The sequence below is a fragment of the Lathamus discolor genome, chromosome 5 (assembly GCF_037157495.1).
Source record: "Lathamus discolor isolate bLatDis1 chromosome 5, bLatDis1.hap1, whole genome shotgun sequence".
NCBI classification, from domain to species: Eukaryota; Metazoa; Chordata; class Aves; order Psittaciformes; family Psittacidae; genus Lathamus; species Lathamus discolor.
Window position 1 is genome coordinate 125172411 of NC_088888.1, and position 22134 is coordinate 125194544.

Below are 22134 nucleotides of genomic sequence, written 5' to 3' on the forward strand. Positions count from 1 at the left end.
TCTTATTCTCTTCAGAAACAAAGACCAAGCTTTTACTAAGCTGATGGTGGTGATGCGGAGATTCAGCCACATACAGAATACATTCAGATAACTGGGAACCCTTGCCAGACAATGGGCTATTTTTCCTATTGCATTTAAATACTGGGCCCAGTATTCAAAATGAGATCCCATTTCCAGGCACACAATTACATTTTAGTCCATCTCACCACAGCAATTCCATCGAGGAAGAGCAACACACGGTTGATGAAGACAGATGCCTAACTCCACTTTTTATTTGTAATAGTGCAACAGACCAAAATGAAGCTGCAATGTTTTCCAACCTGTGAGCTCCAGGAAGCAGAACCCACTTACTTGACAACAGCTTAGGAATCTGCTGCTGCCCACTCAGAAGCGGTCTGGCGTAGGGGCTCCCGTAAGCTCCAAGAGGTACTGCGTTGGCATACATTCCTGGCATCACTCTCTCCCTTGGCATCGTATGGCTATTATGGGTAAGAAACAGAGAGGAAAAAGAACAGGATGATTCATGAATACCATGCTCCAGCACAGCTGCTCCCCAGCCCATCGAACTCCCCAGCTCTCTCCAGTGCGCCAGTGGAGATGTGCACAAGCACGGCGCAGTGACTCGCGTACAGATGAGGGTCCCAGGCACACCACAAAGGAAGCACGTGCTCTGTGCTGGAGTTTCTACAGCCAGCCCGAGAGCAGAAATACTCATATTTCCTGCAAACTGTGTCAGAGTTCAGCAAAACTGAACTGCTGCCACATATCCTGAGAAGTGAGAGTTGGGAGATTGGGACCTGCAAACGCTTGTGCGTCCATGTCTGCCAGGCCTCTGCTATTCTTCCTGTGCAGAACTACATTCACATTTAGACTTTGATGCTTGTGGTGTCTGCCACCTGGATAGCAATTTAATGGGACATCACATGTGATCAGCTACACAGTTATAACATAGTTATTTTTGTAACTATGATATGGAAGATCAGAAGACAAGAAACCTAGAGAGGGGCTTGGACAAGGGCCTGTAGGGCCAGGCCAAGGGGAATGGCTTGAACCTGCCCGAGGGGAGACTGAGCTGAGCTCTTAGGCAGAAGCTCTTCCCTGTGAGGGTGCTGAGGCGCTGGCACAGGGGGCCCAGAGAAGCTGTGGCTGCCCCATCCCTGGCAGTGTTCAAGGCCAGGCTGGACACAGGGGCTTGGAGCAAGCTGCTCCAGTGGAAGGGGTCCCTGCCCGTGGCAGGGGTTGGGGCTGTAGGAGCCTTAAGGTCCCTTCCAACCCAAAACATTCCATGATTCTATGAAGATGGTTCACGAGTGCAGCACTGGAACAATTACACTTTCCAACACACAGATGGAGAAAAGGGTACTGCTTTTTCTTCTTCAAGCTCCTCAGAAGCCCTAAGAAGAAGATGGTATTTTCTCTTCCTAAAGAGACACTCATATTCAGTTACAGATTAATTTCATTTGCTTGTATAATATTCTCCTTTAAAACACTCTCTTTTCTGGCTCTATAAACATGTCTCCTTGCACTGCCCAGTAAGGGAAACGATTTTATGTGTAATACATAACCCCAGCTCACTCTCATCCTGCACTCAGAAGCACTCTCATACCACACTGCAGCACTGGAGAAAGTTACTTGGGTTTTTTGAGAACTAATAACAACTGACTGTGGAAATGCCTTGAGAAGTAGCTTGTGCGGTGCAATGTGTGCTTGGAACAAGAGTTTTAAAAACTTCTTCATTTTTAAAAGCATAAAAGAGATTCTTGTCTTCGTAACAGTCTTAATCATCACTTGTGAGCAATATTCTCATTGTACCTTCTGTACTTCAAGCCAGCATCCAGAAAACAAGCTTGAAAGAGCCCCTAGGAAAGCTAGGGGAAAAAAACCCTCAAACCCCAAACCAAGAAGAATGCAAGGCATTACCACATCACTGTGATAAACAGGTTTCATCAATACTGAATTATCACATGCCAAAGTTTCCAACATGGCACACCAGCAGCTAACCTCTGACAGTCCATCCCCACCCCCTTTGCTTCTCTTTTGTTCATTTAAAAAGCAACCAAGGGGCACAGTTACCTCAGCAAGGCAGCCCATAGCCGTGCCACCACTCTTACCCTAAAGTTCTGAACGCCGACGGGTCCAGATGCACTGGTTTTCTGTCTCGGTTGAAGCCCAGCTGCGGTCTCCAGGGCCTGCCATCATTGTTGGTTTTTTCCCAGTCTCCTGGCTTCAGAACTGGAGCAGGTTTCCTTAATAGGAAAAACAGATCCATAAATACTTCCCAGAGCAAACACTCCGACTACGAGACGGAAACGGAACTATGTGCAAACCGACAGCTGACACTTACTTTGCACCCGGTAACACTGTAGCCTTGAAAACAAAGTTTTCATCAAACTGTGGATCTTTGAAAGAGATGCTGGAAGAAAATAATTGAGGATTAGGTTTACCTGACAATGAATCAAGATGGCAAAGTAACTGCTGCTTCGTTAACAGTGACGCACACAACACAAAAGTAAGATTCAAGAACCCAAAACTTATTAAATGGCAAAATGCCTTTCTTGCACGTGGATGTACCAACTATATTGGACTTGGATGACTTTGGACTCTCAATTATTTTCCCCAGGGTGCCTTTTTCCTCCCCTGACTCAACAGCCAGTCCAAAAGGAAGTTTCATGTCTAGAAAACAATCCTATGCATGGTAATGAAATTATCTTCTATGGACACTGAGGACAAATCCTCTAGTCAAAGCACTGATTGTACCTGAAGTTCAAAGGCTGCCACAGGACACAGAGGAAGGGTATCAGCTTCCATGTAGCCTAGTCGAGTGTACAAAACTGACGAGTGGGATTTCCTGGGATGGGGAGTTTCTCTCCTGAAAGGAAGCTTTGCAGTTGCACACAGCTCCCGTGGAGGGATGTACACCTATTTTCAGTGACTCTCACAGGATGTACACCTATTTTCAGTGATACCTTGCAAATCCTGCATTTTGAGCTATCTAGTATTAGACAAACTGAAAGTAACAGAGCAAAAAGGCACCAAAACCTTGATTTCTGCTGGTATAACGCATTATACAGCAGCTTGGGTTTGCTCTAGGAAAATTCATCCACACTCCTAGCAATTCCAGTCTCCAGTATCAAAGTCTTAGGTAGGCCCCACCAGGGACACAAGTGAAGCACACAGCACCAACCTGCTCTCTTACTATCTACCATTTGATGTAGAAGGATGCTTGGAATGCCAAGGAAGATAAAAGCAAAGAGCCAAGCAGAATAACTTCCCTCTTCCAGCTGGGTTTCAGCACAGAGAATGAATGAGACTTGAAGGAAGGAGAATAATGGTCCCTTGGAAAAGTCACCCAAATTTGCAAGATCTGAAGAGCAGAACCATGACTGCTCATACTATCTCTAAGGACAGGAAGAAAAATCCTTGCAATAGAGAAATGGACAGGAGCATAAACTAATTCAAATGTCCTGACAGCAGCAGATGGAAAGCCAAAACCCACCTTTAACTCATCACTCAAAGTAACTAAATCCCCATTTCGGAACATCCTTTCTACAATACCCTGACAAGCCACAACTTAGCATTTCCTACTGCTTGTAGATAGTTGTTTTAGTTGAATCAAGTTATGCCTCAGTAGAGGAAAAACTTACACCGAGGGATCATAAATGATTGTCAGTATCTCAAGTACCTTATATGGCTCAAGAAGTGAGAGGTTCTAGGCTCAAGCCTTCCATCCCTGTCACACTGTGCCAAATGGAGTGAGGAGGACACACAGCACACTAAATCCACAGAAGTTTGCTGTCAAGTGCAAGAGTAATTAAAATCTTCTGTGACCACAAGAGATTTACCCTTGGAAACTCTGCCTTGTTTTTTATTCAGCATGAAGTTTCTTATTACCCTCCCAAACATCACACTCTGTCAAAGTTAGTGTTGCTCCTTTACTTCTTAAAGGCATGAAGTGTGTATTCCCAAGGATCCTCTGGGAATTGCTACAAATAAAAATGAATACAAATCCAAGAGGCAAAACTCAAGAGCTAGAGGGCTTTTGATCAATACCCAATCCTGTCTGAGGCTTGCTCTCATGAATGGTTGTGTTTTCTCATTTAAAAGGCTTGATACAGCCCATCAAGATCTGTAGGTGCTGCTCTTTGCTTGCCAAAGAGCCAGAAGTCCCAGTAGAGAGTGAGCAGAAAAGCACCAGGAAGAGAGATGAGGTATTTCTGAAGGGGTGAAGCATAGTCGTTTGATGCACTGGGAAACAGCAGTATTGGACATCCCTGCAGGGCACACACTGTGCACCCTGCTCACCCACCCAAACCCAAGCCCGCTGGGTACCACACAGTACCTTGGACTCAATCCTCACAGAAAACCAGAAATCGTTCACATAAAAGCTGTCATTTTATCAGAGACAGACTCTGATGCAAACTCAACACCACAAAACACTGAATGAAATGAGTTTGATTGCTGTACTTTGCACATCCCTGCATTAAACCAAAGAGTTTCCTCACCTGACTGCAGAATTCAGGGTAAGATCACGCAGCATTGGAACAGGAGACTCCACCGTCCTGAGGAAGAGAAAAAACCTCTGTCAAACACCACGTAACATATTCCTTACCATTTGCTCCACCTTCTCTGTTGCTATCAATCCTGTTCCTCTGCCAACTAAGACTGTGACACATAAAAGGGGTTTCAAAATTAACTTGCCTTTCTGCTAAATTAAATACTTCTATAGAATCATAGAATAGTTCGGGTTGGAAAGGACCTTAAGATCATCCAGCTCCAACCCCCCTGCCATGGGCAGGGACACCTCACACTAAATCAGGTCACCCAAGGCTCTGTCCAAACAGCCCTGAACACCACCAGGGATGGAGCACTCACAGCCTCCCTGGGCAACTGATTCCAGTGCCTCACAACCCTCACAGGAAAGAATTTCCTCCTTAGATCCAATCTAAACTTCCCCTAGTTAAGTTTTAACCCATTACCCCTTGTCCTGTCACTACAGTCCCTGATGAAGAGTCCCTCCCCAGCATCCCTATAGGCCCCCTTCAGGTACTGGAAGGCTGCTATGAGGTCTCCGCGCAGCTTCTCTTCTCCAGGCTGAGCAGCCCCAACTTCCTCAGCCTGTCTTCATACGGGAGGTGCTCCAGTCCCTGATCATCCTCGTGGCCTCCTCTGGACTTGTTCCAGCAGTTCCATGTCCTTTTTATGTTGAGGACACCAGAACTGCACACAATGCTCCAGGTGAGGTCTCACAAGAGCAGAGCAGAGGGGCAGGATCACCTCCTTCGCCCTGCTGGTCACGCTCCTTTTGATGCAGCCCAGGATCCGGTTGGTTTCTGGGCTGCGAGCGCACACTGCAGCCGGCTCATGTTCATTTTCTCATCGACCAGCACCCCCAAGTCCTTCTCTGCAGGGCCGCTCTCAATCTCTTCTTTGCCCAACCTGCAGCTGTGCCTGGGATTGCTGTGACCCAGGTGTAGGACCTTGCACTTGGCATGGTTGAACTTCATAAGGCTGGCATCAGCCCACCTCACAAGCGTGTCAAGGTCCCTCTGGATGGCATCCCTTCCCTCCAGCATACCAACTGAACAAGCAGTGGAATTGCTGAATCCTTATTTCTTAAATGCCATTACTTTTGCAGCTGATCTGTGTGGATTCTCCACTGTGTAATGGTGGGTTCACACCCTTCCCAGTGCCCAGCAGCCTGTTTACAAGCCTCAGTCCTACTCTAAACCTTGGAAACCGACTTGTGCTGGTAGGGTTTGATTGTAACAAGTCAAGAGGTTCTATGAGGGCAGAAGACCAGAGAGACAGACACATGCAGACAGCAGGAAGACACAAACCTGCTTCACCAGGAAGAAAAAGGCTTTGAAATAAGAACTTTACATATATAGATATAGAAATAATTTTAGCAGCTGGTTTTCCACAGCACTTAAAATGTCCTTTCTAACTGAGATTTCATAGGCTGACATACAGCTGCATAGAATCCCAGACAGGTTTGTGTTGGAAGGCATCTTAGTGCTCATTCAGCTCCAAACCCCTGCCACGGGCACGGACACCTTCCACTAAAGCAGCTTGCTCCAAGCCCCTGTGTCCAACCTGGCCTTGAACACTGCCAGGGATGGAGCATTCACAACTTCCTTGTCTTCTTCCTGCATCGCTATTTCTTCCAAGCCCAGCTCTGATTTGCTCATATTCCTTGCCAGCCATGCCAGGAATAGAGAAATGAGTATTAGTGTGACCTAGGATCCATTAGCTGTCCAACAGAATCAGAGTGTTTGTGCATTTAATGCAAATGAGTTACTGAACACCTGCCTGTGCCTCTAGGCGAGGTTAGATAAATGAATGCATATCCTGCAGGGCAGAGATGGCACTGATAACTTCCCAAACTAAATGCATTATCTAGAAAACAAAAAGTATTAGCATTTTTTGTATGTGTAGTTGGAGCAGTTCTGAATTTAGTGCTATGGCCTAAATGGAAACCAGAAAAGTATATCTAACACCTCTATCTGGATTTTTCTCTAATACAATTAAGATTAGCATATAAAAAGCAGAATTGTTGGGGTTTTTAAACAGCATGCACTATTGGAAATTACATCAGACTGCATTAAATTAACACTCATACAAAGCAGAGAGGCCAAAACACCATGACCCTACTGAACGAGACCACTGATCACTGCTACTTTTATTATACAGTCCCCGTTCACCTATTAAAGTTCAAACATTACTGAATACATAGAAATCAGATGACAAACAAAGCAGATTCATCAGCAATTAAACACACACATCAGAACACTTTAAAGATTTCTGATGCTGCTTTCAAAGCCTAGCTCTGAAATAAAAGAACAGGATCACAGAATGAAGCTTTACTTGCTTGGGTTTTTATACATGCTGATGATGAGACACACTACTATGAAACCTGGTGGGAAGAGCGTGTTTCCCCTCAGAATTAAACATGTTGCCTTGTCAGGAGTTTCTTGTTGTGGGCACAAAGATATTTATTAAGTGCAGAGATAAGGCAATGTCCTTTAGCTTCAAACAGCCCGTTCCAAAAGCCATACTCACTGGTCTGGAAGAACAGCATTCTCATTCAGTGTAAGCTTGCCCTGGATCCCATGGCACAGCTCGGGGGGAATATCCACTGGCTACGGAAGAAATAATTCTTCAGCTGAAGCACTTTCGTAGCCCTCCAACCCTCATCACTTCCACAGTCCCTTCAGGACAAGCACAGCCTACCTCTTTGTTTTTGGTCTTGTACTGTTCCACAATAAAGTCACAAAGCGGATGGTGTTTTCCAACAAAGAGAACATCACCACCAAGGCTGTTTCTTCTGTCTAGAGAGGATGAAGAGAAAGGGTAAGAGTTCCGAGAAAGAGGGAAGGAAGGGGCACAGCAGACCAGCACACCTACTGACATCTCCACTAAGGGAAAGCTTCACTGCAATTTAGGAGAAAGCTTTGAGCATTCCTTCAGTGTGTCTCTATCCACAACAGGGACAGTAGAACAATGGGAATCTCGCATTCAATGGCAGGAATGTTGAATTTAGGATAATGTCGAAGATACAAAGATGCTGAGTTCAATAAAACCAAACACCCCAAAGACCCCCAAACCTCCCAGGCAGTTTACAGGAACCAGCTATTATTTTTGTACAGTGGAGAAAGTAACACATAGTATTTGCCTACAGAAGCTGAACACAAAACTTCCCATCCCATAACTGGACAGAGCCAGCCTGCTGGTCAGAACAGCCAGCACACCTACCAAGTGGTACCATCAACCCTAACCATGGAAACAGAGTTTATGCTTTTGATTGCAACATGTTCATCTAACAAGTACTGTGACCGTGTATACTGGTAGAAGCTTCCCACACAATTAAGCTTCCATCTAATTTTCAGCCTAAATCTTATGCAGATCTACTTGAGTAAAAAGAAAAATAAAAGCCACAAAACCAAACCCATCGAGGATTATTCTAATTGATCCATGAAGAGGAGGCTCCAGCCTGCTGTAATTCAATCCATCCAAACTTCTGCTATAACTTCTTCATAGAAACACAGAATAGTTCAGGTTGGAAGGGGCCTTAAAGCTGATCCAATTCCAACCCCCTGCCATGGGAGGGACACCTTCCACTAGAGCAGGGTGCTCCAAGCCCCGTCCTTGAACACTTCCAAATTCACACTTCATTCAGGGTGAAACGCAGCAGCCATAACAAGCTGTAACAGAATATCTCAGTTCTTACTTTCTTCAGGGGTGAGGTCAGGGTACACCTCTTCCAGGGCAGCTCTGAGGCGTCGCTCATCGACGAACGGCAATAACGCAACACCTGAAAATCAAAGCAGTGTTTTCTCACAGTTCTTGAGCAAAAAATAAGAGAGACCAGCATGGAAAGCTCCAATAGCATCTTCACCCAAGGAAGAACTGCTGCATCGGTCACAGGAAAGAAACCCCTACATGTACAGAGGTTGTTAAGAGAAAAACAGTTCAGTGGAGGTTGGAAAGGGAAGTTTGTATCCAAGCACCCCTTGATCCTCCTCCTCCCTTCCTGAGTAGACACTAGGAAGCAGCCACCTCTACCCACACATGCCTTGTTTAGGAGCAAGAGGAGCTCAGTAGGACAGTCCCATGTGCTACAGATACTCCTCTCCCAGAGCTCAACGCTGCTTTATTCCAATTCATTTATTAAGAGACAACAATGGAATAAATCACTCCAAGCTCAGTGGTGAGGTGATGCAGATATCATCCATCAGGGACTATTCATTTTACTCTGAGATAACATGAAGGCTCCCCTCAGGATACAAATCCCTCACTACACAGCACATCTCAGAGCCAACTCAGTCACACTGGATGAAGCTGGAGAACTGCCTTCCCTGACATGCTCCAGGCTATGTTTTCTTCTGTAACAAAATCCAAAAAAAGCACCAAGAAACTTAGCATGAAAATTCCTCAAAGGTTCGCTTCTGTCACCCTGATTATTGGCTGGAGTCTGAAGTAATTATTTTAGTTTTTATTTCCCTTACCTTTATTTCCCTTACCATGAACACTTGGAGCTTTTCCTGACCAGAATGACAGCAAAGGCTTTCTGCTCAACTGATATGCATGATAGCTTCATATCTGTGCCTGTATCAAGCAGGCAGATCTCATGCCCTTGTCATCACCCGAAGGTGCAACACTCAGGCTTAAGATCCCCAACCTAAAACTTGGTCTGCCTGAAACACTTTTGCTTCAGAAGTTAGATCTTGACATGGCTTTATTAAAACAAACACTCTTCTCCTAGAGCTGAAGGAAAGGGGGCAACTTAAACTGTCAAAGTGTAATCACCCCAATGGCAAGTAACCCTCTCCTTGCAAAACCAGTTTGGAACAAACCATAAATAATATGTTAAATACATCAGAAATTTAACCGAATCAGAATTATATTTAGCCCACTGCAACCCAGAGAGAAGCAGAGCTTTCAGCCTGCTGCCGCCCGCCTCACCAGCCCCTGCTTGCGAAGTATGAGGATAATCTTCACACAGACTGACTACTGCTTTATCACAGAGAGCACCAGACCCCAGCTGGAACATAACTACTTGTGAAGGGAAACAGTGATAAACCTCTCCTAGAAAACAATTTATTTTCACCTTCACACCACGCTTGCTGTGGAATGACACCAAACCAGTAAGTGTTCATAACCCAGGAGACCGCAAAAGGATCGATGCTGAGCTTTCAGAAGCATGACCACATCTCTAAAATGAAGTTCTTCAAATGTTTCATTAAGAGGACAAGGTATAGTAGGTGCTTTTAAACTGAGTCTGTACTTCCAGCTTGGAAAATATCTGTTTCACAACTGCCTCTTAAGTATGAGAATTCCAGATGTTAATCCAGACAAAGAGTTTATAATGCTATTCAGCATCCAATGAATTAAAAGTAATGCCACAGGCTGCTGAAAGCATGTGGGAGCTACTTAAAGCATTATTGCTTTAGACTATAGGTTTGATAACTGGACAAAAGGACCAAGAAAAGCTGCCGGAATTACTGCAGGGGTAAGAAAGAGCTTCAAGTTACAGAGGGAAAACCTGCTATGCCACATGTCTAGTAATGCCTGGGTATATTCTCTTTGATTACAGAACACTGTCCCAAGCCAGATACTGTGTGCCTGACTGTGGCCATCTCAAAACACAGGTGAGCTGCCATGGGGGTTCACAGAACCACTGATGTCAGCAGGAACCTGTGGAGATCATCTAGTCCAACCCCTCTGCTCCAGCATGGCCATGAGCTGCTCAGGTTGCCCAGGACCATGTCCAGCCAGAACTGGAGTATCTCCACGGACAGAAACTCCACAACCTCTCTGGGAAACGTGTTCCAGGGTCTCACCACCCTCAGGGTAAAAATGTGCTTTCTTATGCTCAGATGCCCAAATAATGATTTATAGAATCATAGAATCATAGAATAGTTAGGGTTGGAAAGGACCTCAAGATCATCCAGTTCCAACCCCCCTGCCATGGACAGGGACACCTCACACTAAACCATCCCACCCAAGGCTTCATCCAACCTGGCCTTGAACACTGCCAGGGATGGAGCACTCACAACCTCCCTGGGCAACCTATTCCAGTGTCTCACAACCCTCACAGGAAAGAATTTCCTCCTTAGATCCAATCTAAACTTCCCCTGTTTAAGTTTTAACCCGTTACCCCTTGTCCTGTCACTACAGTCCCTGACGAAGAGTCCCTCCCCAGCATCCCTATAGGCCCCCTTCAGGTACTGGAAGGCTGCTCTTAGGTCTCCACGCAGCCTTCTCTTCTCCAGGCTGAGCAGCCCCAACTTCCTCAGCCTGTCTTCATACAGGAGGTGCTCCAGTCCCTGATCATCCTCGTGGCCTCCTCTGGACTTGTTCCAGCAGTTCCATGTCCTTGTTATGTTGAGGACACCAGAACTGCACACAATGCTCGAGGTGAGGTCTCACAAGAGCAGAGCAGAGGGGCAGGATCACCTCCTTCGCCCTGCTGGTCACGCTCCTTTTGATGCAGCCCAGGATACGGTTGGTTTCTGGGCTGCGAGCGCACACTGCAGCCGGCTCATGTTCATTTTCTCATCGACCAGCACCCCCAAGTCCTTCTCTGCAGGGCCGCTCTGAATCTCTTCTACAACTGAGCTGTTACACTCTTGGCTCAACAGTGTAACCACATATATTTGTGTACAATAATACTATAATACATAATAGTGTAACCAGCCACATATATTTGTCAGACCTTTAAAATCAATGCTCTCTAAAGAAAGCAGAAGCTGCATTAAAGCACTGCAACTGCTTTTTCATTCTTTGGATGCACCCAAATATTTCTATATTCCCCAAAGCATTTTGCACAAGGTATTAATGAGCCACTGATTGAACAGGACAAGATCCACTCATTAAATGCAAAGGAGACAAAAGACAATTACACAGTAAGGCTGATAAAAATAGAAACATGATTAATCTAGTTCAGGACACACTGACGAATCTGGCATGACTGCTGAATTACTAATAATCACTGCAATCCTAAATCACTTACTGAACCAGCATTTCTTCTTCATACTAATTTCTCTTCCAACATACACCTGCTGCAAATTGCTTCTCCCCCACACCCAAGAACACAAGTTCTCTCTGTGACTTGGTGCATCATTGTCTCACCAAGGTAATTCTCCATCTTCTTCCTATTTTTGCATAGATTGAGACTAAGGTCAGTACAACATAGCCCAAGACATAAAAAGTTAGAAATTCACCTTGCCACGCGTATTTCTTCCCATTTAAATCAATGGCAAAGTCTTCAGGGTAGAAATCAATTATGCTTGATTCCTGTATTTGAGAAAATAAATGAGAAAATCATTAAAGCCAATTACGGGATTGATTCAGAATGCCACAAGTGCTCCACTTCTGTTCTGGGTTTACCAGTACCAGGGCAGGCAACCCACAGCTGAGGGGGATGCAAAGAACTTTGACTAACAGAAGCATCTTTTATAAAAGGCCATTGAAACACAAAGTGTGATGGGACACTTCCACTACTCAAAGACTATCAAAACAAGACATGGAACAGGATGGAATAATTGCAGATACCTGGGTTAAGGTATTAATTCTCATTAATTTTTCCTCACTGAAACATCTGAATTCAGAGAATTCCTTGTAAGGATCTTTGAAGAACCTCTGCAATGTACCAAACCCCCCCCCCCCCGTCCTGGTCTCCATTAGTTTTCTGCCTGAAGAAGCAACAGCAAGTCATGCTCACAAACTGCAAGACAATATAACCTTAGAGAGACAGAGATACAGCGAGGATTCTTACCGGATCTGTCATGAGCTTCCTCCACGTCGGTGGCAGAAAATTCCCACTTGCGGCTGGAAACACTCCCATAAGTTGCTCAAGGGGCTTAAACTGTTGGAATGAAACGAGCAGATGTAGGACACTTGCAATGAGCTGTTAAGTCACGAAGAAAGGAAGGAGGGTGTCCTACCGGCTTGGAGCCTTTCTCAAAATCCGAAGGCATGTCTGCAATACCCTCAAAGTCAGAAGCAAAGGGAGCATAGTGGAAAGGGTAATACCAGTTCCAGGAGGCACAGCCCTAGGATAGAGAAACATAACCAGGCAAATCAGAGAAGTACCAAATAAATCGGTCAATCACAAAGCCCAGTAACTGAAGTTGACAATGTTTGCCCAGCATCAACCAGGAGAAAGAGGAGTCCCCAGGGTTAGAAAAGAAAGAGCTCTTGCCTTTAAAGGTACTCTGGACTTCAGGATGGGACTTAACTGTTCATAGCCAGGCTAGAGTGACTGAGTTCACGGGACAGGGAGTGGAAACCTCGGGCACTTCCTCAGCAACACAGAGCAGCAGATAGACTTCTATGCCAGAGTACTCTTGCTATGTGCTAGGTCTGAGTCACTAAGGGAGACAGCCAAAGAGACAGGACCTGGCACCAGAACGACACAGGAGACCTTACAGCAGCATCCTGACCTCAGCTTCAGGACACTGATGTACCTCATGCCTTTTTCCTCCCCCTCGAGATAAATCACACAAGCACATGCACAAAGTCCAGTACAACAAAGCATAAAAGTTCCTTGCGAAGAGTAGGAAATCATGGTCTGTCCACACAGGTACCCAGCCCCGGGGCTACACTCAGGAGTCTGTGACAACTGGACACGATTTCAACTTGTGTTGAGTTGCCACCACGTCTGGAACAGGGAAATGACAGAGAAGGTATTTCCAGGTTCTCTGTAACTGTGTAAGCAGCAGGATCATGCCAGGCAGAGCCATTAGAGCTCTCAACAGGAAAGTCTTTATCTGGCAGCACACCATCTGCAGTACTGTTTTCCAATGCAAAATTCCACTGCTAACTTGGGAATATGGGGTCAGAGAGCCCTGCCATGATACGCTCCACAAGGTGTTCAAATGTGAACAAGCTTTGCTGCAGGTTGAAAAGTCCTCTGGCTTTGACTTACTCTTTTACTCAGTACCAGCACTAATATACACTCGGAGGAACATTTTGTGTTTCCCTCCTTATTCATGTGTCTTGAGTACTGGCAACTCTAAAGTGTGTCACTTCAAAGAGGCAAAATAAGCCTCAAAAAGGAGAAAACAAACTCGCCACACACCAGGACACAACGCACTCTGGAAAAGAAACGTGGCCCTAGAAGGTCTAAGTCAAGTTTTCACCTCCTCCGCTATTTTTCTTAGCAGCACCACTTGAAACAAAAGCTACTATTTTGACTTCCAATTCTGAATAAGTAAATGTCAATGAGGCTCTTCCAGCGATTTTGCGTATAAAATTATACAGCCTGTAATTATTAGATGCAATGCTTCAGATGCCAGCAGCGTGTTTCAACAGCCAGGTGGGTGCTTCCTTCTTTTCTTAATCTATTTTTTCACCTCCAAACAGGTGTCCCCACTGGTGGAACATGCTCTGCATTAGCTTTGATAGGAACAGAAGCAGCAATCATATGGATTCTGTTACAAATCTTATGGACAATGAGCAGGAGTTATTGGAAGCAACTCTTATTGTAGTGAAAAGAAAAAACCCTAAACGCTCAAGCGAACCTATTCTGACATTCCCCAAGAGAAGTCCAACAGCTTCCTAATCCGACTTCCATGTGGGCAGAAAGAGATTTGACTGCTGCTCCATCCCAATAGCACGTACAGCAGGTCACACGGCTCTGTTACACAAGCACAAGCAGCAGCACGTGCAAGTATTTCATTGCTGCACTGGCTTAAGTATGCAGTGTCATTTTGTAAGGTGCAGAGAAAGACGTCTGGAGGAATCTGAGCATGAAGCACACAAGCAAAAACAAACACCCAAACATCTGTGTGCTGTTACCAAGGGCTCCTTTGGGACACTTCTAAACCAGAAGATATTTTCTGTACAGCCACTTTTCCCTGAGGTCTTAGTGGTGCCCCTCAATTTCCCTGAGAGCACCGTGGTCCTGCCTGAAGCCCTTGGCAACCTCACCGATTCATTTTCTCTGCAGCTGCAATCACCCAGCCCTCCTATAGGCACCAGCCATGGCAGCCACAACAGCTACAGACTCAGAAGGACCAGGAGTCACCTACATACATCTCAACACTAAATTGGTTTTAGAAGCTGAGCAAGTGAGTGCTGCCCAGGGACGTGCTCACATTGTTTTCAGTTTGGTATAGGTCTGCCTATGCATTTAAAGCCACAGATCTCAGCAGTGCATGTGCAAATGCAGTTGTGGTTTGACAGCTGCTAAGAGCACACAATGATGCCTGCACAAGGCCATGGCTGCTGAGCGCAAAGCAATGAACACACCCCCCCCCCATGCACACTTCTCTGAGCAGAACAAACTTTACATATTCAAGTAAGTATAAATGTTTTGGTCACCTTCGAAATACTATCACACACTTCTCTGAATAAAACAAACTTAACTTTGTAATCTTCAAATGAGTGTAAATACTTCGGTTACTTGTAAACGCTACCTTGGTTTTGCCATATACTCCTCTCCTCCAAGCCCTTCAGTTTATCTATAATCCAGACTGCCCTTTGCAGTGGGCTTGCCCATCACTGACACTTCTCCAGCAGACACTTACAGCTAAGCTGAAGATTGATTTCCACACTTTGGAGCTATATAAGCATATACGGAGTTGTAGGACTATATCCTGCCATGGTTTGCAGGAACATGGTTTGCTTTCAGCAGCCCTGAATGTGCAGGATCATGGGAATTTTCACCTATAAAGGTGTCCAGGTGACATTTGTCCTTTGCAAAAGGAGCTGCTCAAGGACGTGGGGAGCTGAGCTCTCCACAGAGCAACTGCAACAGACCTGTAAGCCTTAAACTCCATGATTTTCATCCACCATAACATGCAAGTCAGAGCCAAACTCAACTAATAAATACAGTGGAAGGGAAGGGCACACACTCCCTTTGTGTTCCAAGGGGGAAAGGGAATAAAAAACCAAACACAAAACCCCCAGGAGTACGCATTAAAACAAACTAACTTTATGACTGCATAGGCTTTCAGCATGGCACAGGGGATGTTTGCCTTACTCTAAGTTGGACAGGCACAAGCTCCCTATAGAAAAGATGTGGTTTTATCAACAGGGCACTGCGTTCAAGCCACAAAGCCCTGCCCAGGCAGATGAACTCCCCCAGTCTGAGCACATTCTGTTCTCAGGTCACACACCAATATAACTTACTCTGTCTTCAGGGCACGAAGCTGGTTATTAACCACTGATGCCACAACACCAACACGTGTGTGTAATCTCCCACCAATCTGACATCTCAATTATCGAAAGATTTAAATCTGACAGAGATAACTTCAATCACAATGCACTTCATGAACATCATTACAACCCAGGGAGGAGACTGACAACTCTGTTCCTTTCAAATTCTTCCTGGCGTTTCACAGGCTTTGTCCTTTGTTCACTCATTCAATCATCTGCAATTTCACTATGCATGGCTATGTATGGCAAAGGAAAAATGTGCATCAGGCCTTCATAAACCAACAAGCAGCATGACTGTACGTGAGAAACAAAAACTGCATTCTCATCTGGAGTGCCAGATGGAACGGGCACGCACTTCTCTTACAGCCTCAAAAAGAGCTCTGCTTTCCAGACACGAGCAATGGGCAGCGATTGTTCCCTGAAAAGAAACAGGGAGCAGACACAACAACAATGTGAACTTTCTGAGAAGCAGTTTGTAGGTACCTGATAGTAGTATCTGAGGACCCAGCACAGCCCCTCCACGTAGGACTGTACAACCTTGCGCCGAAATTTCTCATCAGATGCATCAACATCGAATTTGTTCTTATAGTAGCGCTGCTTCCAACCAGTTTCCCACAACCTGCACAAAACACGCAGATGTCAGTACCTGTCAGCATATGCACATTCACATACCTGAACTGAAATAGAAGCCAAAGTCACTTGCCCCTTCAATGCCCATCTTTATAGACAGTTTAAATGAAAGCACAAAACCTGATGCTCAACAGCAAGAGAACAAAATTTGATGGCTGGCATCACAGAAAATCCAGATGAAATTCCAAAGGTACCATCCTGATAAACACATCTTCAAAGTCCTTCTAAGGAGCAGGGATGATTTTCAAACCTACGCCTGGTGCTGCTAGGATTTTTCACAACAGTATTGTTCCTACTCAGTAATTTCATCTTTCCCATCAGGAACACACTGCCAAACCTGCCATCTGATCTTGGTTCTTTAAACCACTACAAAGAGAACAAACTCTCACCCTTCCTTGTTTGGTTTAATCTACCCTAGGCCAAAATCTTTATCTTACTGGAGCATCTTCTCACATCAAGCTCATTCCTCTATTCCTAATGCTCCTCTCAAGCAGAGAAGTGATAGTTTCCTTGCTACTCAAAGTAAGAAAGCAAGCAAATAAATAATAAGCAGCAGCTTGATTTCTATCCTCTACTGCTGTTCGAATGAGCTGTGAGTACCAGAGGAGTTACCTGCAACTCAGGAATCCCTCCCTTGCTGACTCGCATCGCAGAAGGTCCCTTTTACACACGGATTTTCAGTCTTTCTTGCCAGAGACAGATACTGGAGTTCAAGGAGCAATCTCGGACACTGCTGATCCTTCCTTCCCACAGCTCCCCCTTATGTCTGTCTACAGACAGGGGAATCACTGCCTACAGCCTCAGAGCTTTTCTTTCTTGGACATTTTATTTGCTCACTGTATCTGCTGTGTTCCCTGTAAACCAGCAGGAGACATGACACTTCTGAGAGAACAATTATTCCCCAAGCAAGACACATCAATATGCACATAAGCCTGCAAGCTGTTAGCCCAAACAGGCACGACTTAATTTTCCAGTTCAGTTCAGAGACTGCCATCTAAAAAGGCAGGTTAAGAAATGTAAAGATAAAGCTCCACTTTGGTTCACTCATGATAGCATGCTTCAGAGCCGGCCTCTCTCACAGAACTGTTTGGGGTGGATTTGGGGACTTTTTTGGTTTGTTTTACTTTGACGATGATAATAATAGTAATAATAATAATATTGAACCTACTATTCACCATAGTGTATGCATTTTACACAACTCAAAGTTCACACAAATTCTGGTATTCAAGTGAACTAAAGCAAATTACAAATCTGATTTAGATACTGGTTAAATCAGATAATCCCTTAATAATGATTTTTAATCAAATTTTATTCTCAACTATTCAAAACTTGGCACTATCACAGCTGAAAGCCGTTAAGCAAGATCCCTTTCCACAAAAGCTGTGACCACCTGAAATAACACACAGGACATGAAGGACGTAGGTAACCTATGAGGTCACTTCAAACTTGGACTTGTCAGAATCTCAGCACTAAATAGAGTGAATGAAGCCTTTAAAACAGAGCAAAGATAGGTCTATGCTTTTTTGACATGATGCATACCCTTTGCGGTCTGCAAAATGGATCTTCCCTTGCTTCTGCTTCAGGTTAGTTGCCCAGTGTAGAGATACTTCTTAAAATCTGACCTGAGCTAATCAAAGATGATGTGAACTGATGAGGAGGTGGAGAAACCACGAGATGTTCTCCAGATCATAGAAAGCAGGTGAGCAAGGACAGGGGACTTGGTTAAAGTACTGAAGGACAGAGTCAAGAACATCTGCAGTCTATGAGCATCTGCCCCAGGAGCTCTCTGGCAGTGAGGCACTTGTATAAATGCCCAAACCCAATCTGGTTGCTGACTATAACTATCTGATCTAGTTTTAAAGTAATTCTAAATACAAAATATATTTTAACAAACAACTTCTTTGCCATCTAGTATATTTATGCAGTTGCATTTACTTGCTAAGAGAAGCATAAAATCATTTTCAACTCAAAAGCATCTGAATAAGTATTCTGAGCTACAAAAGCACTTAAATAATCACAGATGAATGTAGGCCATACCCTTTTGCTTGACAACACCAAGCCTGTCAAAACTACTGCTACTTGTAAATCACCACAGTTCATTCAACTAGTTGTTGGTAAAACTGTCCAAGCTTTTTTCAGAAGCTCAGCTAAAATTCCAATGAAAAGCAACACTGAAATTTCTCCTGGTTTTATGTACAAATTCTGCTTGCTTGATTAAAAAAAACCAGAACTCAATCCATTCAGATCTCCACATACAGGAAAGAAAATAAGACTGAGAGCTTGAACACCTGCTGCTGGAAGATCTGATGGGCTAGATGTATCAAACATGTCACAACAACAGCTCTGGATACTCATGATCCGTACTTCACAATGAAGTAACCCTTATTGTTTTCCCTTGTCCACCTCCAGCCCCTGCCTCTACAGAAAACACAGACCTACTGGTTACACTTAGCAGGGCAGAGCCTTTAACTAAAAATAAGCACTTTCGCCCTTGACTTAACGGGTGATGGTTTGATTTAAACCTTTGATAAATGCAGCCTCACTGGTACCTCCCTGTCAGTTAATTCTCATAAAATTCCTACCCTGTAATCATCTAGGGATCAGCTGTCCTAAGCCATTTAATGAACTCATCACAGACAAAACATCTCGGCTACAAATCAGAGATGGAGGAAAACATATTTTAATAGTCAAGATAAATAATGCTGCACACGTGAATGCAACTGAATTTTATGGGTTAAATAGCTCAAAAATTCGACTGCAAAACAGTGGCATTCAGCTCACATAATCACAGCTGAGCAGTTGATGTCTAGTCAATCTAGGGCTTGGTCTCAAAGGGAGTAGTGGCTTGGAGGATGAAAACCCGCACGCATACTAATCTGGATACTTAGATTTAACAGCTAGAGCTTACCCATCTCCCTGGAATTCAGCGAATATTCTAACCCTCCACATTAATTACCTCTGGATAAAAAGATCATAGGAAAGCATCTGAAGGCACTGCTGCTCTGAGCTAAATGGCATTAATTACACTGCATCTATTTCAGCAATTTGCTAACAAAGTGCTACACAAAAATGGCTTCACCTGATATTATCCTCTGGCTCAGGTTCGCTGTCACTATCTTCAGCTTTCCGCTTAATTCCTCCTGCCAGGGACGGGCTACTGTCAGGAGTCAGGCTGGTGTTTGGAGATGATGAAGTTGTCTAGGGTCAGAATTGTTACAGATAAATGGGGGGGGTAAGAGAGGGAGAAGGATTTATTGGGCATTTTAAAGTCAAGTTAAAATTAACAGCTTTGTGATAATCACATGCACCGTTTTAGCTCCCCAAAAACTCAAGGCAAAAGCTACACAACCCTTAAGGTATTAAGTAGCAAAAGAACAGAATGCATATTTGTATTTAGAGGCAGACAAAAATAACTGTATGTGAGAAAGAAGATGCAATAAACAATAAATTGCTAAAACATGCCATTTTTCATATATTCTGGACCTACAGCTTATATTACAGCTTCATTTTACAGCAACAGTGAAAAATGCATATTCAGACTACTGTAAAAACCTTGCTTTTGAGTCAGGAAAGGCAGAAATACTCTAAGTTTATTCTGATCTGTTTAATAACTGATCTTTTAAACTCCTTTCAGATTTATCTATTTTAATATTACAGAGAAGAAACAGCTCCCATTTAACACATGTGCCAAAGTTTCAAGATTTGAAGGGAAGAATAGCAGAGATCATACTTTGAAAAAGCATTTTATATTTATTTAGAAGTAAGAGACAGGACCCACATTTTTATGACAAAAAGGACCTTGAATTTGGTCACTGTTTGAAGATTTATGCCCAGAAAGAAAGAATTTGTCATATTTATTATTTAAAATTAACAACCCAGGCGTCTAACAGAGAATTCAACTTATTTCTAGTTTCCCTTCTCTTTCTAATACCTTTTCAAAAGCTTCATCCAATTTTCAGCTCTTCCCAGCAAAAAGCCACACTTGGGCAAGTAAAAGCAGCTAACAAACGCCCCTATGCAAACCACAAGTTCAAGATACAGGTATCTATGTCTTTTTGTCTATACGAGTACCAAAACCAGTATTAACATACCTCCAAGCTCAGGTATTCAGCTTGTGTCTCTCCCAAACCTACTGAGGAAGTTCCTAAACTTCACTCCAGAAGTGCCAAACAAGTCTGGGGAGAAGAGTTAGTGTATTTGACTCGGATGCCTTCACCTCACACTTGCTCTCCCAGAACTATGCAACAAGCAATATCATACCAAACATTCAAATAAGGAACACAGTTTTATTCAAGCAGTCTCACAAAACTTGCTTATTAAAAGCCACTTTCTTGGAAAATAAATTTTCCGGCGCCTGCTTTTCAAGAAAGCTCAATGGGTTAGGGGAAAATGTGTCCAGAGCAGCACAGGATGTGATTACTGCCCCTCTGTGTGTAAATACCTTTGAACATGTACTTACAGAATTCTGTCTGTCATGCATCCTCATCTCAAAGGCAGCTTGTCTGGGGTTACTGATTGCCTGAGGACTGGATCGATTTCCCAGGGCTTGAGGGGAAAACTGTCCACCAGGAATAAAAGAAGGCTGATCCCTCTGAAAGATAAATACAGAGAGTATAGTGGAAAAGCTGTGTAATCTCCACAGCAGCACCATGATATGCTCGCTCGGTTTTCAGATTAACATGTTACATAAAACAAGCATTATTTACTCACTTCAGCTTCAGTTATGTGTAATAATCTCAACTAGACATAAAATGACACAAGTGAGAGCCTTATATTCCTGTAATTTATTAAGCTCTTCTTAAAAACACCGATCAAACCCTGCATTTTGTGCCCGTGTTCTTTCTATGTGGGCTGAAAGATGGCTTTTGAGAAGTGAGACTTCATCTGTTGCACTGGGAGGAACGTATTCTTTGTAAGCAAAGTCAATAATCTCATCTAGTCTAACAGGGATAGACAGATACATGTAATTGAAAAAATAAACACCAGATCTAGACAGTACTCACAGTGGGACCATCACATGCCCTGGAAGTTTGGGAACCTACACTGACCTGAATGCCCTAACCAAGAACAAAGCTATGTCAAAATGAACATGCAAGAGCCCATTCTTAAAATACCAGAATATTTTGAGAGTAAAGGAAAACTCAACATCATTCCAATACCATAATCTTAAAGAATTCCACTTACACATGGGTCAGAAAGGGCAAACATGTTCCCACTATAGCTAATGCTTCTTTATCACATCTGAGAGGTATCTGGCAACACTGACTTGCTTGCAGGGAGAACACGAGAGAACTGCAGTTTAGGGTAAGCCTTCCTTGCTTCTTTAGAAACATGCCTTTAATCAAGCAAATCCATTTAATACAAGCTGGTATATGTACTTAAACCTAAACTCCACTGCCCTCAGCAATACAATTGCTGAGAAGACTTGTGTCAATGCATGAAAAGCAATCCCTGTACAGTGACCATGTTGAAGCACCACTACTTAATCACAGAAGTGCAGATTTGAAGGACACAACATACAGCTGTAATCAGTGCATCCAACATTCTCTCTCCTTTCCCTTTTAAGAGACCTTTAATATGCAATTCCTTCTTTAAAATAGTTTACACACAGGGCAGAAAGTGCCATGATCACAGCTGCAGTTTCAACCATCACATCTGCTGAAAGCTATCAGACATGGTTTAATTTGTGCTGGGTTTTGCATTGTGAAAGGAAATAACTTACCTTCATTCTTTTCCTTTTTTCTTTTTGTCGTCTTTTAAAGTTATCCTATAGAGAGAATGAAGAGAAATAAAGTCAGTCAATATATACATTTCTTGGAGAAGTATTTAATTTCATCCTAA

The 22134-nt window shown here is 43.7% G+C and overlaps 1 protein-coding gene across 1 annotated transcript in view; it reads right to left on the reverse strand.

Annotated features, from left to right (window-relative positions):
- The window catches only part of XRN2 (5'-3' exoribonuclease 2), a 50985-nt gene that overhangs the window by 16223 nt on the left and 12628 nt on the right, over positions 1-22134 (reverse strand). Inside the window, exons 14-27 of the mRNA XM_065682572.1 lie at positions 22016-22060; positions 20753-20884; positions 19373-19491; positions 16147-16282; positions 12447-12554; positions 12278-12367; positions 11724-11796; positions 8228-8311; positions 7231-7328; positions 7060-7139; positions 4503-4559; positions 2345-2413; positions 2112-2246; positions 352-479 (exon numbers count right to left, since the gene is read on the reverse strand). Coding sequence (XP_065538644.1) covers positions 352-479; positions 2112-2246; positions 2345-2413; positions 4503-4559; positions 7060-7139; positions 7231-7328; positions 8228-8311; positions 11724-11796; positions 12278-12367; positions 12447-12554; positions 16147-16282; positions 19373-19491; positions 20753-20884; positions 22016-22060 — 1354 coding nt within the window. The remainder of the gene's footprint in view (positions 1-351; positions 480-2111; positions 2247-2344; positions 2414-4502; positions 4560-7059; positions 7140-7230; positions 7329-8227; positions 8312-11723; positions 11797-12277; positions 12368-12446; positions 12555-16146; positions 16283-19372; positions 19492-20752; positions 20885-22015; positions 22061-22134) is intronic.